At 37.2% G+C, this 18196-nt stretch overlaps 1 protein-coding gene across 5 annotated transcripts in view; it reads right to left on the bottom strand.

The window, feature by feature from the left end:
* Positions 1-14768: 14768 nt before the first annotated feature.
* ano2b (anoctamin 2b) overlaps positions 14769-18196 on the bottom strand; it is a 43096-nt gene continuing 39668 nt past the window's right edge. For all 5 annotated transcript variants that reach the window (XM_077499701.1, XM_077499699.1, XM_077499700.1 and 2 more), the window contains one exon: positions 14769-16546. In XM_077499701.1, coding sequence (XP_077355827.1) covers positions 16181-16546 — 366 coding nt within the window. In that variant the 3' untranslated portion in view covers positions 14769-16180. The remainder of the gene's footprint in view (positions 16547-18196) is intronic.

The raw sequence follows: 18196 nt of genomic DNA, 5'->3' as shown, positions 1-18196 counted from the left end.
TTATGCTTTGATTATCACACCAGATATACAGCACGCAGTCAGTCAGACATTTTACACTCAAAATTCATCTTTCAGCCTATTTTAAGCCTATATTAAGTCATACAAGGCAGCGTCGAAACTTGCCATCTCTAATAGCTTGGGGGTCTTACAAAGGGGCAAAGCTGATTTAAGGCGATGCGCATACATGCCGATGTTGGATTTAAGGTCGTAATCTCCTATTCTAAGAGGAGCTTATCATTTGCCGGACTTAAGAGAGGAGATCAGCAACTCCTTCAATGTTCTGATCAAATGCCGGCATCAAGTTGAAGTCACTTTATGGATTTTTATTATTATTTTTTTTAATAGTGGTCAATATACATGCTACATTATGCACACTTGCAGAGGCGGGCAGAGTAACCAATAACTGCACTCAAGAGTACTTTAACTTTACAATACAGCAACATGCAAAATAATCAGGTACTGAGTAAATGGTGTGTAACTTCTGATTCATAAACAGAATATGAAACCAGAAAGTGCAATTTCAGACATTGCCCATTAAAACGTAATAATAAATGACATCTATAACGAAAATAAAGCCACAAGGTTCATAAATTAAACAGCACAAGTTCATGTTTTTTTTTTTTTTTTTTTAAAGACTGATTATGCTAATTATGATTGGGGGAAAAAAAATTCAATTTTTTTGGTGTGGGTATGGAATGTCATTTTTTGTTTTGTAAAGTTAAAAAAGTATGATTAATCTACTCTATTCTAAAACTTCTCTGAAGTAAAATTTATCCCCCAAAATTCTTCATTAAACCTAACTGAATGAGAGTCATAATCTTCTGAAAGCCAATATTAGAGGTATATGAAATTCATTTTGTTGCTGTCTTTTGTGGATCCCAGTTTTGACAATGATAAATGACGAAATCTGCTGCTCATCACAAAAGCCATTGTTTTGTTCCCTTGGCACTTTATTGAAAAATGTGTTATTATTGTGGTTGTAGAATCCGATGTGCCATAGACATAAATCACCGCATCATGTTTCCATTTATATTTTGCACCGTTGCACAACTTGTTTAGAATCGTGGCTGTACTGTACTTTGTCAGAAGCCACTGAGCGTCGCTCCTTTAACCCATGAATTAAACCAGGGGTGTCAAACTCAGGTTAGCTCAGGGGCCACACGGAGGAAAATATATTACCAAGCGGGCCGCATTGGTAAAATAATGGTATACAACTTAAAAAAAGATTGCCGTCAATTATACGCAGATTTTCGCTATTTGTGTGCCAGCCCTAAATTACGGACTTCAACTGTAATCATATTGTTCCAATAAAAAAAAAAAAAAGTGCAAATGGAAAGCGGCAACACAGAGTCCTGAACGTGATAAATCTACCTGCTTACATATATATTGCTCCCAGAATGCATTGCGTGGCACAGTTAATGACGCTAATCCTTGTCATATCTATTTGTTACCAATAATAACTGAATTTGTGTCTTATTTAACACGTTTGTCGGTCTATGATTTAAAAAAATAGAATAAAATAATAAGAATAAGAATAATAAGAATAATAATTAAACAAACCGTAACCGACATTACAATTTTCCTTTTTTTCTAAGAAGGAAAAAAAAACAAAAAAAATTTCAACAAAAAACTTTTTTTTTTTTTTTTTTTTTTACAAAATCATCTCGCGGGCCTGAACTAAACCTCTGTGGGCCTTATCCGGCCCGCGGGCCTTATGTTTGACACCCTTGAATTAAACTGTGCAGATCGATTACACGCGCCGGTGAAAACGTCAAGCGTCTGCCAATTTTCATCTTCAGCTGGGGTCTGACCTAACACGCTTTTGCAAAAACATTCTGTATGTTCTAATAATCTGTTAAAATAAAGCTGCAAATTCGCCAAATCAACCTTTTAGACCCAGATGAAGCAGACCTTGGTGTTGCAGTATTAACTTACATCCTTGCATGCTTGACTAGCAAGAAAGGAAAGTGGATTACAGGGAGTCTTGGATAGCTGCACTCTGACAGACGTGAGTGTGAAAAGGTCTGACTACGGTTTTTGCTTACAACTGTTGACGTGGAGATTGTGTATCTTGGACAGCATGTGGGGGTCACAGTGTCCTGTATCTTGATGAAAACTTCGAGCTGATGTGTTAAAAGATGGATGACTCACAGTAATATTTTTGTTGAAGGCGTTAAACCAAAGCCAATTACATCCAAAACTATTATCACGACATTATAAAGTAGTGTTTATGTGCTGGTTTGAAATATTAAATTAGACTAATTGGTAGGAATTTGGTGAACGTTTGTTTGGAGTATTGCACTGTAAAAAAATAAAAAAATAAATAAAAATAAAAAAATAAAATAAAAAATCTGTTGTTTTTACGGGGGAAAAATTGGCAGGGAAATTCAGTAAAAAAAAATAAAATAAAATGTAAACAACCTTACAGAACAACTTGTTTTTTTTTACACTGATTTATTTATTTATTTATTTATTTATTTACATTGAATCTTCAGTATTTTGTCCATCACATGCAGCCAAATAAGCTCATCTCACTATTATGAAACATATTGTCTCTACATGACAAAGTGCCAGAGGAAAAAAAAACAAACTTAAAACAGGTAAAAGATAGAATAATCTTACCCGGGATTTATGCTGCTGCGTTGCGTTCCGGCGACGCAAACCAATTGGATTCCATTCATTCGAATAGTGCAATGTGCTCTTTGCGCAGCTCAACTACTTCCAGAACTGAATATCACGTTTCTGTTTCCTGTCTTTCACGAGTGGACAAACTGATTAATCCAGGTGCGTCTGGCCAATGTTGTTGTAGTTACTGAGATCAAGCACACCTGGATTAATCAGCTTGTCCACTCATGAAAGACAGGAAATGAAGGACTGGTGTTGAGTTCAGGAAGTAGCGGATTTGTGCAAAGAGCCCATTTACACCGTTTGCGTGTGCGTTGCGTGTCGACTGCGTCTCAGCTGCGACGTGCCGTAGCCCTTCCGCAACGATAGACCTATTATTTCTATTTTTGCCGGATACCGCATCGGTAGGCCTCCGGCAAATGGCAAGTTAGCGCAAAACACATCGTGCGGGACAGGAAGACCGACGCAGTTTCATTAATACATGTCCGGTTACCTTTCAAAATAAAACACTCGCCAGCTCCTATAATCGCAAGCATGTTAGCAAAACGTGATGTGGGCGTAGCCGGGCCTGGAGTCAACGTGCGAGGTGCTCATTCACGGTTTAGACACCCGCGAACATGGACGAGGAGAGGTTTATATTGGAGGTGGAAAGCCACAAAATAATAAAAGTCCACCTCTCTTTCTGCTTCTCTGTTGAACACAGACTTTCTGTGTGTTTGTCGTTGTTTTTAAGATCGCGCGCGTTCACGCGAGACACGGCGGGAAGTGGTCGGCGACGGAGCTGTCGGACCGCCGGTGTGAGTTGGCCAAAAAAATGGACGCACACGCAAGATTATGTGATAAACGTCATAACATTCTTGAGCATGTCTGATGGCTAAATATGTTTGTGAATTGTCTTCATTTTCTGCAACTAATCATCATCATCCAAAAACTTCTCCTTTGCGTGACAACAAGATGGATCCTACATCTGCTCCATCTCGCATACTTGAGACTTTCAGTGGATTACAAAGCGCTTTGGAGATGGTGCCTCGTTCAACATCACACATTCCACATATCGGCTTTGAAGGAGCCTCGAAATACCATCTTTTTAAACTCCTTGCTATTTCAGAATAAAAGTCCTAATATGGTCCTCAGGGAGGCTAACCATCAGTCTTGCCAAAAATAGGCAGTTTCACATAGTTGTCTGTATGTATGCTGGCCTGCAAGTCACATGGTAGAAGGGACTTTAGAGATTTCAGGCTAAGGATATAGTAAGGATATTGTAACATATACAAAGATAACATAAAAAAAAAAAAAAAAAAGTATCCAGTCAAAGAGATTGCATTCAAACAAAACGTGACCGTATATAAAAAAGCTGAAGTGCGCGTGTCCAGGGATTCCTGTCTCAAGCGTCTTCAACAGCAAACATTGCAAAACAGTTGATAGTTTAAGGGTGGGGAAAGGTTGTCGGGGGGGTTGCATTTATTATTGCCGTTGGCCGCAGTTGAGTGAAAGTGGCCCACGTTTAATTAGGTGACAATGGAAGGCCTGTGCAGCCGGCGGAGGGCGAGACCGTCCTGATGCGCGCGCAAACGTCGGGGGGATACGAGAAGAGGAGGGAAAGACGGAAACGGGAAGGTGCTTTTCGCAGAGATCGCTTGCAGATGTGAGGGCGTCGTGAACATCTGGAGCTCCATCGCGCCACTGACCACCCACTGGGTCTCTCGATGTATGTGTGCACGTCGGAGGGGGTGTGGCAGACCGAGAACATGCGTGTTGAAAAGTCTTATTAGCATGCAGTGTCAACAGGAGTAGAGAGAAATGATTTTCAAAAGAATCTAATTGTGGTTCTTTTTTTTTTTTTTCTCCCCAAGGTCTTCTTCCCATGTATTTTTTTTTTAAACAAATAAGCAGCAACTTGATCTTACAGTCTTACAGTATTACAGTCAACAATATCAGGTGTATTATACAGAATATGTAATGTTATCTTATAGGTTACGCTTACTAAATTAAAAGGTAATTGAACCATGAATTAATTTGAAAGACAGTTTATCTACATTCACTACAAAAGATTTTACTAAATTATACAAATCAAATGTGGTGAAAACAAATCAGTACGTTATAACTAAGATTATTACGGAAGCGCATTGCATTCACTTGGGGAAACCCCCCCCCAAAAAAACAACTTTTTCTGACAATTTTTTTTGGGAGTTTTTTTTTTTTTTTTTCCTGTTTTTCCTGAATATTTTTATGACATATATACACATATATATATATATATATATATATATATATATATATTCCCAAAAACGGGTGAAAAAAATATTCTAAAAAACAGGGGGAAAAACATTAAAAAAAAATAAATTAAACAAAAAAACATAAAAAAAAAATCCAAAAAACAGAAAAAAAAATATTCCGAAAAACAGAACGCCGACTTCTGTTTTTCGGAGTAATTTTTTTTCCTGTTTTTCTGAATTTTTTATTTTTTTTTATGACAGAAAAAAAAAATCTGAAAAACAGAAAAAAATACTCAAAAAAAAACAAAGCTCCCCAAAAAATTTGTCAGAAAAACAGGATTTTTTCCTTTTCAAGTGAATGCAATACGCTTCCGTAGATTATGACAATAATGCAAACAAAACAAACGGCTTTGTCACTTTTCATGTTTCATGAAAGAATGCATGTGGTACGATCATGGGGATGTGGGTGGGGCTTTTTCTTTATTTTTTTACCTTTTATTGTATTATGGATGTCCAGCACTTTGAGTTGCATTTTGAATGTATAAATAATGACTGAGTATATATATGAGCAAAATTCTTTTCATTAGTGTTTATCATAGCATTTCAGTTATATGTGTGAGAGCTAATCCTGACTTATGGCTCAAACGGCACCTCATAAAAAGAGTCACGTTCTTTTTGCAGAACTCCAGGGCTAAAACAAAAATAACCACTGGTGCCAATGCACAAAAACGTATTTTACAGGTGAGGGTGACTTTCATTTCTTTACATTTCTTTTACTCTGATAACTGAAAATTTAAATGTAACCATGCAAATGTGTAATTCCTATTGCAGAAAAAAAAAAATTCAATTTAATTGCACAAATGAGGTCAAATAACAAGGACACTTCCACCTTTTGGAGCATCGGGAATTTTGTTGGCTCCAGCTTTTATTTTTGTAACGTCTACAAACGATGGCCGTGGGAATCCTGTAACATTCTGTTTATGTTTTTACAAGGATCCTCACTACGTATTTTAAGTTTACAAGCTTTATTTTAAGTTTACAAGATTTTTCATCCTCTGGTGACATTTCATTTGTAGGAGTCAAACTTACTTTTTTTTTTTTTTTAACAGCACAGCGGTGTATGATCACGGCACAACTGTTCCCATAACTCTGTGACATAATATTATTTTAGTCCTTGCTGAAGTGGAGTCATAACCCACTCACTTGAAATAATACCTCATCTGAGTTTCTCACAAGTCGGGCAACCAAGTTTCGGTCATGTTTACCTTTTTAGAAGAAACGAAATGCTAATGCTGTCTTTAAGAGAAATGATTTTGTTTATGGCGAGGCTGGACTTTTTCTTAAATTGAGTGTTTTTGCAGTCTTTTGTATGGCACCGATATTATATGCATAGTTCTAAATGCCAACTGGAAGTGTACATCTTTTTAGTGAATCATTTTTTTTCGAAATTTACTATGAAACAGACTGAAAATATGCATTTTTAGTTGAGCATTAGCTAAGCCAATCATCTTGTCCTTGGGCTAAGATTGACATTTCTAACATTCATAACGAATGAATTAAATTCAATTCCCTTTTATAGTCGCATTTTGTTTAAGCAAAGTCTTTCTGCTACGATAAAGTCAAGCAGGCAGGGTGAAGACTATGACCTCAGCTCTCAAGTGGGGTTGTAAACAACGCTATTAAACGCCATATACTGCACAGCTATTTATTCCCGTGTCTGTCAAGTGGCTGATTTTACTAAAATAAAATGTAGGTATTATTATAAAAACGCTTCAGTTAATCAAGGCGAAAATGTCCGTTGCAAGACAACAGTAAAACAATTTTACAAAAATATTACATGATCCGTGTTATTTTTTATTTTTTTTGCAGCACATGGAGAAAAACACTGGGAGGTTATTTGTTTCCTGTGCTGAACAGAATGACGAATGATGTCAGTGCTTCGGGGCTTTGGGACCCGAAAGTCACCCAGTGGTGTTCATTTTAGATTGCGGTTGTGGTCGTGACGGCCCAGGAGGGACACGCACGCACATGTTTGTACTTTTTCGGTTTCATTGCAATTTGAGTTATTAGCAATATTGTGGTAGATAAGCCTGCAAAGTTCTCTGCAAAAAGTCTTGTTTTTCTTTTTTTGAAAATAGGCTACTACGCCTTGATGCACTAAAATCATGTGATGGAAATTATCAGGAGAATTCAGTATTTAAGTTTTGAGATTTTTTTTTTTTTTAATGATTTCTTGTGATAATCTGACTTTGTTGCATGGCTATTCCAGTGGGCACTTCCGTTAGATCAGTGCTTCTCAATTATTTTCCGTCATGCCCCCCCAAGCAAGAAGAAAACATCTCGCGCCCCCCCACGCGACTATAAATAGTATCATTTCTCTATAAAATTGTTATAAGAACACCTCTGCATAACACTGTATCCGTATTAACGTATTAGAGAATAAAAAAAAGAAAGAAATATGGACCAACTTACAACAAAGAATAGCTTTATTAACTAACAAAAAAAGATTTAAAGTGCATCTGAAATTCAAAAATAAAATTAAATCCTTAATTAAACTATAAACATTTTTTTGACTATTAATTGAATATTTAAAAAAATTACCTGCAAAACAAAAATATATAATAATTTGTGCTGTTTTTTTTTTTTTTTTTTTTGCTCAGTGCAAACAAAACCCCTACACCACCGAGCGAATGCTCCCTGCGCACACTCTGCCAATAATGAGAGCGCCACTGCCTCCTAATGTAGTGGAGGTGCAATTGCACTTTATTCTAGGAGAGTTAAAAAAAATAAAATAAAAAAAATCAAAATAAAAAAGCATGTTCCCCGAGGTCAAACGCTCCCCCCTTGATGGAGCCTCGCGCCCCCCTGGGGGGACCCACCCCACTATTTGAGAAGCACTGCGTTAGATGCAGCTAAATAGCAATACATGATATATTATTTTTAATGGCAAGTGAGCACATACTGTACCTGTCCACGTCTTGTCAAACCTTTTTGCATCAACCTGCACAAATTAGAAAAACACATCCTGAATGAGGCAAACACGATGATTTTAGACACACACATTGTGAAATGGAATAGTAGACTATTACTAAATACTAAACACGCAATATTTTATCTGTATATAAAACAGCCTTATTTTATTACAGTCTACCACAGTTGTGACTAAGATCTCAACTTTGTCTATCTGGCATTAAATGTGCCTAGAGTGTAACCCTAACTATTTTTCAGAGGCAAGCCAATGTAATAAGTATCATCATGTTTGACAATTCCATGGAAGGAGGATGAGGGGGACGTGGGAAATCCGCCAAGTAATAACGGCGGAAAAAAAAAAGAGCATGACACGATATGGAAAGCGCAGAAACAATTCATTCAGAGAGTGTTCGAAGACTGCGTTGAATGGCAGCACCTCTCGGCCAAGCTTTAGTTTGTTTCTCATGCTGATGCAGGCCTCATCCATTCACTCATCAAACACATGTGAACAAGTTGCAACATGAGGCCAAGCAGCAGTGCAGTAAAGTCAATTGCAATCGCAAGAAGAAAAAAAAAAAAAAAGGTTTATTTGACTGCTAAACGTTTATTGTCGTCTTCACCAGTTATTGGCATTTTAGTACAAAAAAAACAAAAAAAATCCTAAAAACTATTTATCCTTATCCTGTTCGAAGTCACGGGTGAGCTCGGCCGTAATTCTCAGTTTAGTAGTGCGTACACAGGCACCTTCTAGTGGTACATGAAAAAACTGCACAGTATCTAAGTGTAGTTCAGTATTTCACTTTTAAGGGTAATACATATGCATTTGATTCTTTTATATAATTGTTTGTTTTCAAACATTTATTCAGACATAGGGAAACTAAACACAGCTTAGCAAAACACAGCTTAGCAAAACACAGCTTAGCAAAACACAGTTTAGCACCTTTAACTGGACTGGACTGGACTGGACTGGACTGGACTGGACTGGACTGGACTGGACTGGACTGGACTGGACTGGACTGGACTGGACTGGACTGGACTGGACTGGACTGGACTGGACTGGACTGGACTGGACATTGCTCCCACGACACGTGAACAAACACCACTCACTAAATACAACACTAACGAGACACTAACGAGACACACCTGGGAAACACAGCAGGCAGAGGGCACTAATTAGCAACACACACGGGGAGGGGAGAGACACACAGGTGGACGAGGTTAACCATGACGAGACTTGGGGAGACAAAACCAGACAAAAGGCAACATAAACACCCAAAACTAAATCAAAACCCAGGACCACCACTACCTGTTCTAATTAAATTGCATTCGGTTAATCCTTCTTACACTGCAACATAGTCAGATACGGGCAGCATAATCAATCAGCCAATTAACTAGATTTAGTTTAATTAAACACTGTGTAACTAATTTTGGACAATAAGCTTGCGTGTGATCTGGCCATTGAATAAGGAACTTAATGGAAACAATGTGATGACAAATCCAGTTTAGTAACTAGTGAGATGCAGGAACTTGACATTCCCTTAAAGAGGAAGTAACCCCAATTTTTTGTTTTTGTTTTGACAATAATATGTTCTATTCAGCCCCACTGGTCTAAAAATAGAATTCTGGTTAATATTACGTTAGTAGAATACGAGTTATGAAGCAAAATCCAGCCGTTTTTAATCCATCTCAGGGGGCGGCCATTTTGCCACTTGCTGTCGACTGAAGATGACATCACATTTGTCAGGTCTCACCCAATCACAGCTCAGCTTCAGAAAACAGGTGAGCTGTGATTGGACATTGCCTGAGCCCTGAGCAACTGTGATGTCATCGACAGTCGACGGCAAGTGGCAAAATGGCCGCCCCCTGAGATGGATAAAAACGGCTGAATTTTGCTTCATAACTTGAAATGTTTAAGGTTGACTATCACTTTAAATTAAAGCGTCTTCATTCAAGATGTCAGTGTCAATTGCTACCACATTAGCATGGCATTGAGGAAGTCATGTTGTTGTCATGAGTAAATATGGAGCAACAGATGGACATCCTCATGCGCATGGAATGTACGCACATTCACCAAACAGCTGTGGGTGCCTTGGGTAGCAGCCACATTCCTCACAAGAGTGCGTGAGGTCAACAAGGGACGTGGGCTGTTGTTTGTCAGTGCGCACACACCATTCGCAAAGCCAATCACACCTCGCACACCTCGGCGTGGAACGTGCTTTTGGCCTAACCCCCAAATACGCTCGCGCACAAACGCGCTGAAGGATCCTTCTGAGATGTCAGCCATTTTGCTGGCGAGTATTGAAGTGGACCCCGATTTCACCCTCCGAGAGTCAAGTTGCAAAAACCATCAAAAACTGATAAACGTTAAAAAAAACAAAAACAAAATTTAAATAGAGAAAGTAAATCGCAAAACTGTTGAAATTTGAAACAAATTATAGACATTCAAATAATATAATGTACATTTACTAAGCCAAAGCTCCAGACTGCCCCTGAAAATTTAGGCCATCCATCCATTTTGTGAACCGCTTATCAGTGCAAGTAAATAATTCATCTACTCGTGCGTGAGCGACGAGTGCAATTATTAAATATTGAAGTACATTTTATCGCTGACGAAACCCCACTGCTCGACAACTCAGCCCGGTTGTTGGCCATAATGTGCACATGAGCTGGTTTGCCAACCGATATTAAGTGCAGAACGAGAACGAAAGGAGGCGAACAACAAAGAATTGTGATTGGCTAATGTATGAAAAGAGGTGGGTGCAAATCATTTTTCCCGTGATTGTGTTAACAATGTGTATTGTGTACCCTAAATTTTATGCTTGCACCCCTAAAATTTCAAATTAGGGACAACTATTGTAGGCTAGTAATAATTAAAAAAAAAAAAAATCAAATAATAATAATAATAATAATAATAATAAAAATAGGGCGGCACGGTGAATGACTGGTTAGCACGTCCGCCTCTCAGATCTGAGGACTCGGGTTCGAGTCCAGGCTTCGGCCTTCCTGTGTGGAGTTTGCATGTTCTCCCCGTGCTTGCGTGGGTCTTCTCCGGGTACTTCGGTCTCCTCCCACATTCCAAAGACATGCATGGCAGGTTAATTGGGTGCTCCTAATTGTCCCTAGGTGTGCTTGTGAGTGTGGATGGTTGTTCGTCTCTGTGTGCCCTGCGATTGGCTGAACCAGTTCAGGGTGTACCCCGCCTACTGCCCAAAGCCAGCTGAGATAGGCTCCAGCACCTCCTGCGACCCTTGTGAGGAATAAGCGGTCAAGAAAATGGATGGATGGATGGATAATAATAATAATAATAATATTTTTCTTCACTAATTAAATTTCCTATAGTAGTACTTTGTTGAATCGTGGTTTTCGAAACTCATTCACTCCCATCCATTTTCACAGAAGCAATCCCGTTCGCTTCCGGCTGTTTTGCTGGATTTTGACTGATTTTGCAAGGCCCACAGAATATTGTGTTCTATTGCTATAAAGGCATGGAACCTATCAAAAGAAAGATTCAAGTCTCTTCTTTCATCAGGAAAAAAAAAAGTATGTTTCTATCTGTTTCCGTTTTGCAGCAATTAGCATTAGAAGAGAGCTAAGTTTCATCAGTTTTCACAAATCTATTTAAAATTGTAATTGAGCTTTTTTTCCTCTTGTTGATCTCCTTTGCTCTGCTGCCACCTGCTGGCCGTTTGTGTAATAACTACCATTTATGCAACCGTTCTTTGCAGTTGAGAGGCTGCATCAAAGCCTTCTGTATGCTCTAGCATAAAAAAAACAAAAAAACGTATAAATACGTCTTTGGGACACTTAGAACATAAAAAAAAAACGTATTTACACATTATTGGGAGCAAATGAGTTAAGTGCATTTAAGTGCCCAAACTGTTCACGTGAAAGTGCGCTAATACGTAATCTGGCGTGATGGCCGTCTAACCGCTTTCACCTTATGCTTCAACAAGCCTTTCTCTTGAAACCGACTGACATACACTATAACATTGCTTACATAAAACCTCCTCTAATTTATCGCGACAGTCTCCTGGCTTGCTCATAAAACAGAATGAAACGTTAATTGATGACAGGCCTGGAGCATATTCCCACCTAAAAATCCCTTCTTTTCCACACACTTGTGCGTGAAAGTCACGGAAACAGACACAAACAGTAGGAAACTGGATCTGACAGACTAATAGGTCCAATTTGAGGTCAGGGTTAGAATGTTGCTGCACTTACGACGACTAATTTGCATTCAAAAGGGGGGCCAGGATCGAGACAGACTGCTGCAGTTTTCATGATTTTTATTTATTGGATCATTCACTCGCTTATAAATTAGTCCAAAAAAAGTCTGTGACACACACACAATACAAAGTCAGTGTGACTCAACTGTGGATGCTGCCAAAAGGGAAGCCTTTTATAAGGCCGGCACTCGAATAATAAATAACATAACATAACTCACAAGAAAAGCAGTAGAAGCATGTGACTTGTTCCAGCCAATTGTGTGGTCCTCGGGGTCTTTTTATATTTTATTTATATTTTTTATTTTCTGAAATTATTTTTTAATGTATTTATTTTTTCTTTACCCATTGTATTTTACTATTTTAATTGACTTTTTTTTTTTTATAGGTTTTACTACCTTTTTTTTTTTTTTTTTAAAGGTTTTATAGTTTTTTTTTTTATAGGTTTTACTAGATTTTATGTGTATGATATTGTGTGGATCTCAATGTGCATCATTATGTATGCGGTATTGGGAAGTGCTCACATCTAAGTACTTCCACTCGATCTGAAAAAAACTTTTACCACTAGACCAGGTGTGTCCAAACTACGGCCCGGGGGCCATTTGCGACCCGCCGTCCATTTTTTAGTGGCCCGCGACATATGCTAAAAAATGGCATTTGACTCAGTTCAAATAAAATAAAAACAAAAATGTTTGGAGATGTCCAAAGTAACAAGGGAGGGTGTCGAAAAACACAGGTGCTATTAAAGGTTATTTTAGTTCACTAAAACTAACGAAAAAATAAAAATTCAAAAAACAATTTCGTTAACAAAATAAAATAAAAACGAAGATGCTTTTTAAAAAAAAGAAAACTAATTTTAATTATAGCAAAAATGTCCTTTGTTTTAGTCTTTGGTAATTAATTTAATGCAGGAGCCTTTGGGGATGATTTTAAATGTGATTTTAGAAATTTATTTTGATATAAACTGGAATAATGACGCCGCGACCATGGTGTTTTTTAAATATTGCGCACAAGTAATACACATAAAAAAAAACAAAAAAAAAACTAAAACTAACTAACCTAAAACTAAGCATTTGTTAAAGAATTAAAACTAATAAAAAAACAACCTATCAGAACCACCCTGAAAACTAATTAAAACTAACTACATTTAAAAAAACAAAACTCAAATCAAAATAAAAACTAAAATGAAAAATTGCAAAACTATAATAACCCTACTGCCATATTACAAATAAATTGGTTTATATTCTAAATATGCAAAAGCACAAATACATTATTTGTACAATTTTTAAGACTAAACACAATTTCTCTTCATAACATTATGTGGCCCTTGCATCCTTCTGATTTCCTGGATGTGGCCCTCAAATTAAAAAGTTTGGACACCCCTGCACTAGACAAAAAAAAACAAAAAAACGCTCAAGTGAAACTGTTCCTACTGAAAACACAAAAGTAGTAGTAGTAGTAGAACAATGAACCAATAAATAAGAAACGTTTCAGTAGCAGCACAATGAAGGGAAAAAAAAAGAAAAAAAGAGTGAAACTGGAAGTTACGCAACAGAGCGACATTTATGGCAAGCATTCACATGCAAAATAACCTCAAAGGTCTTTTTTTTTCTTTTTTTCCTGTCACATAATTCAACTCTTTGCAAGTACTTGGCTTCAACATCACTCGCATGAGTTCTTTTGCTTACATTTAAGCAGCACTTCCTCTTGGTATTCTCCTCCTATCCTGCCAACTCTTTTCCATTGCAGGAGCTAATTGCCTCCGACAAATGGATCGCCACAATCAGCTATTGTCTAATTCTGAGCTAGCTCATTGCTGTATAGACTTTTCAACAACGTATTGTTTTCTATTCTCTCCAACTCTTTAAAAGCATCAGGCACGCAATCACTGCATTCATGTATGATTTATGCTCCAGTGGTTTTGTTGAATGGTATGGAAGACTTGCACATTATCGTTCCCTAAAACAGAGTTTAGTGGCGCTTACCTGAGTCATCCGTTTCCAAGCCTGTTGTCCAGTGTGTCTTCTTGATGTCATTTGAAAGCATCATATTGAGAGAGAGAGAGAGAGAGAGAGAAAAAAACTTGAGTTATCCATACAGAAAATTTTACACAGCCTCTTAGAGTCCACTGGGTTGGTATCAGAACAGAAAATCAGAAGGACGCAAGGGCCACATAATGTTATGAAGAGAAATTGTGTTTAGTCCGAATAATTGTACAAATAATTTATTTGTGCTTTTGCATATTTAGAAAATTGCTACAGTATATAAACCAATTTATTTGTAATATGGCAGTAGTATTATTATAGTTTGGGAATTTTTCCTTTTAGTTACTTTTTGTTAGTTTTCAGGGTGGTTCTGTTAGTTTTTATTAGTTTGGTTCTTTAAAAAAAATGCTTAGTTTTAGTTTAATTTCTTAGTTTCAGTATTAGTATTAGTTTTTTTGAAAAAAAAAAAAAAGTGTATTACTTGTGTGCGATATTTAAAAAAGCACCATGGGCGCAACGTCATATGAAGGTGCTTTTCTATTCTATTCTATCTGAGGATCACACCGGTATTACAAAACTCATGAAGTGGCCTGTTCTGTATTTTTTAAATGATTATGACAAAAAAACAAAAACAAAAAAACAAACAAACATTAGCTTCTTTTTGGACTGTTTAACCCTATTCAAAATGTGTAAATCACAATACAGTATAGTATGAATTGGAAAAATGGATGAAAAGGGTTGTAATGTCATATGTTTGCATTCTTTCTTTTTTTTTATTGTCTCCATTTAAAATCCTTTTGGACTTTGCGCTCAAGAAAGGCAAAAGAGAAATAGAAAAAAAAAGAACATAACAATGAGATAAAAACCAAAAACAGTTCACACGATAGTGTTCAAATTATTTTGTGAGACATCTAACAATTATGTATTTGTGTATGTCTACATAGTCTTAAGTATGTACCACGGTCACAATTTGCTTTTTCTAAGTCAATCTAAAATACATAACGAGTTTAACAGTCTGTTACGTGATAGTAAGTCAGCACACAGATGGCAAAACAAGAGCATGTTTACAAGGCCTCCGAAACACATGGAATTTTGCATGATATGACAGCAGCTATATGACTTAACATAATTACTTTCTGTTACTACAAAGTATGAAAACAGTTGACTTGAATGCACCAATGATGACGAACGTTTTCTCTGTGTATGTCCGCAACGGATTCAATTGAGTCTTAAGTGTGCTCAGTTTCAGTGCTGCAACAAATGTTGACATAAAATCGCTCTTCTAAAACAGTATGAGTACATTGCATCATATATCATTTAAGCAAATTGGCATGTACTTCGGAGCGTCAAATATGGATGGCCATGACTGGAGTGGAGAAACAATTAGCGGCGACAGAAAAAACAACAACAACAACAACAGACGAATCTGGTGAAAAACATCACTGGAGACGCTCGATGTAAACAAGAGAATGCCTTGGAAACAATTTGCACTTTCAGGAAGCTCATAAGTGCTTTCATGAACAAGACATACAGTAAGTCTGTAGAATCTGGTGTTGTGTTGTTGCTACGAGTTCAAAATAAATATATATAAAGAGCGTAATTAAGCACATGAAGCAGAAATATTCCAAACGTTGTACTGAGACACAAAAAGTCCATCCATTCATATAAGCAATCACTGCCAAAAAAAATAATAAAATAAAATTGGGGATTACATTCCAGTAGGAGTTCATTTGTTGTCCCTGAAGGTACAATCTAAACTTTTGGGCGATTTGGACCATTTCCACAACCAAAAGGTACCTTTGAGAATACTTTTCCTGTAGCCTAAAGGTACAATTATGTTTTTATTTATGTATCAGGGGCTATGAATTCATACATATGAATGAAATGTTCAATTCTGAATGAATCTAAGTGTATTTTTATGTCATCTACTATCTCTTTTAGAATGTTCTTCAACCTAATACAGTATTATTGCTTGTCTACGCAATGAAGCTACAGGCTCCACTTTTAATAATAATAATAATAATAATTAAAAAAAACTTGATCAGGTGACCACAAGCAGGAACAACAAAACACATTTGAAGTGAAGCTGTGCAGAAATCCGTTCCAGCCCAGGACGTAAAAATGGCGGTTATAGGAAAGGATCGCCGTGTCGTGTCACGTGTCACACAGCTGTATGTCTGGAATTTTCGTTTTTGGGCGACGGGGGAAGCTTCCTGGTGTACAGGCTGAAACTGGCCGCCCTGCACCTCGCCCTGGGCCCTCCGTCGTCCGCGGCCGGCGCCTGAGTCGGACACTGGGGCAGGGTGCTGTAGCGGCCCGGGAGGGGGACCGGGTGGAGGGCGTGGCCGCCCGGGGTGACGGGGGTGTCCTTGGCGAAGAGGCTTTGGATGAGCTGAAATTTGTCCTTCTCCTCCCGTAAGAAGAGGTCGACCAGCAGCTTCTTCTCCCGCTTCAGCTGCTCCACGATGGTTTTGGGAATGTCCGGGATCACCCACGCGACCACGAGGCTGAGGAACATCACCAGGTTCTATAGGAGGTCACAAAAAACGATCTGATGTCAATTTAATCGCATATTTACCTACTCAGTGTGAAATCTGGACCTGCTAGCTAAGTGTGTCAATCAAATGAAATTCTGTAGTGACAAATTGAGCTAAAAATCAAGTGTTAATTATTTTGAGTTATTATAGTATATAGTTACCTTAAAAAATCCGGGCTCTTTTCTCCTACAAGGCAGCTGCGTTTTTCCTTGGATTTTATGGACAACTCTGGGTCTGGATTATTCGGTTTTATAACGTAAGGATGAAATTATACAGTTCTTGAATTATTTTGTTCATGAGTTAACGTTGAAAAAGTGGGTGAGACATAAGACAAAAGTTTCAGGATTTTCACGAGTGGTGTAATAATGTTCATTATGTTTTTTCTGTAAAACTAAAAACTAAGTCTCTATTTTTTGGAGTTACGGGAGTGCCAAAATTAATAGGAAATACAAACACAATCAATAAAAGAGAACATCAATCAATAAAAGAGAAAATTTACAAATGCAGATATATAAGACCTTCAATATGAGAATATTTAGTAATGCACACATAAAATGGTTTCAATAAAAGAACATTTACAAATAAAAACATACAAAGGCATTCAATAAAAGAGAACATTTATTCCCATTAATTTTGGCTCTCCCGTGACTCTCATAGGAGTGCCAAAATTAATACAAAGACAATCACAAATCTAGTCATATGAAGGCAATCAATAAAAGAGATCATTTACAAATCCAGACATACAAAGGCATTCAATAAAAGAGAACATTTATTCCTATTAATGTTGGCACTCCTGTCTCTATAGAGTCATAGGAGTGCCCAAATTAATAGGAAATACAAACAATCAATAAAAGAGAATATTTACAAATGTAGTCATATGAAGGCAATCAATAAAAGAGATCATTTACAAATCCAGACATACAAAGACATTCAATAAAAGAGAACAATTATTCATATTAATTTTGGCAGTACTGTCTCTATAGAGTCATAGGAGGGCCAAAATTAATAGGAAATACAAACGATCAATAAAAGAGAACATTTACAAATGTAGTCATATGAAATCAATCAGTAAAAGAGACCATTTACAAATGCAGACATACAAACACAATCAATAAAAGAGAACATTTGTATTTCCGCATTAGTAAATATTCGCTTTTATGGGATGTCTTTATATATCTGCATTTGCAAATGTTCTCTTTAATTGATTGATGTTCTCTTTCATTGATTGTGTTTGTATTTCTTATTAATTTTGGCACTCCTGTGACTCCATATACATTGCCATACTGGCAATTCGTATATTTACCGTGAGTCGTGCGGGAACTAGGCCTACAAGAAAGAATTTCGCAACAATGTACTATCTCGTGACGTACTAGTTAGTGTCCTATAATAACTTCTACATCATGTGTGATGATTTAAAAAAATAATAATTTACCAGGTACTCATGTGTGATACCCAAAGTTACTGGCTAAAAGTTCAAGCGCTATACATTTAATTTAGTGATTCTTTTGCATACCACTAGAGGGAGTCTTCATTCTAGTGGTACAACACTGAGAATCTGTGCTCATGTCAAATCGGCGCCAGTGTCGTAATGTGCGTCCTGTTTGGCCCAGAGGAGTTCCAAAGTTATGCAGGCACACAAA

This window comes from Festucalex cinctus, chromosome 16 (genome assembly GCF_051991245.1).
Source record: "Festucalex cinctus isolate MCC-2025b chromosome 16, RoL_Fcin_1.0, whole genome shotgun sequence".
NCBI lineage: Eukaryota > Metazoa > Chordata > Actinopteri > Syngnathiformes > Syngnathidae > Festucalex > Festucalex cinctus.
This window is presented reverse-complemented; position numbering and strand designations above follow the sequence as displayed.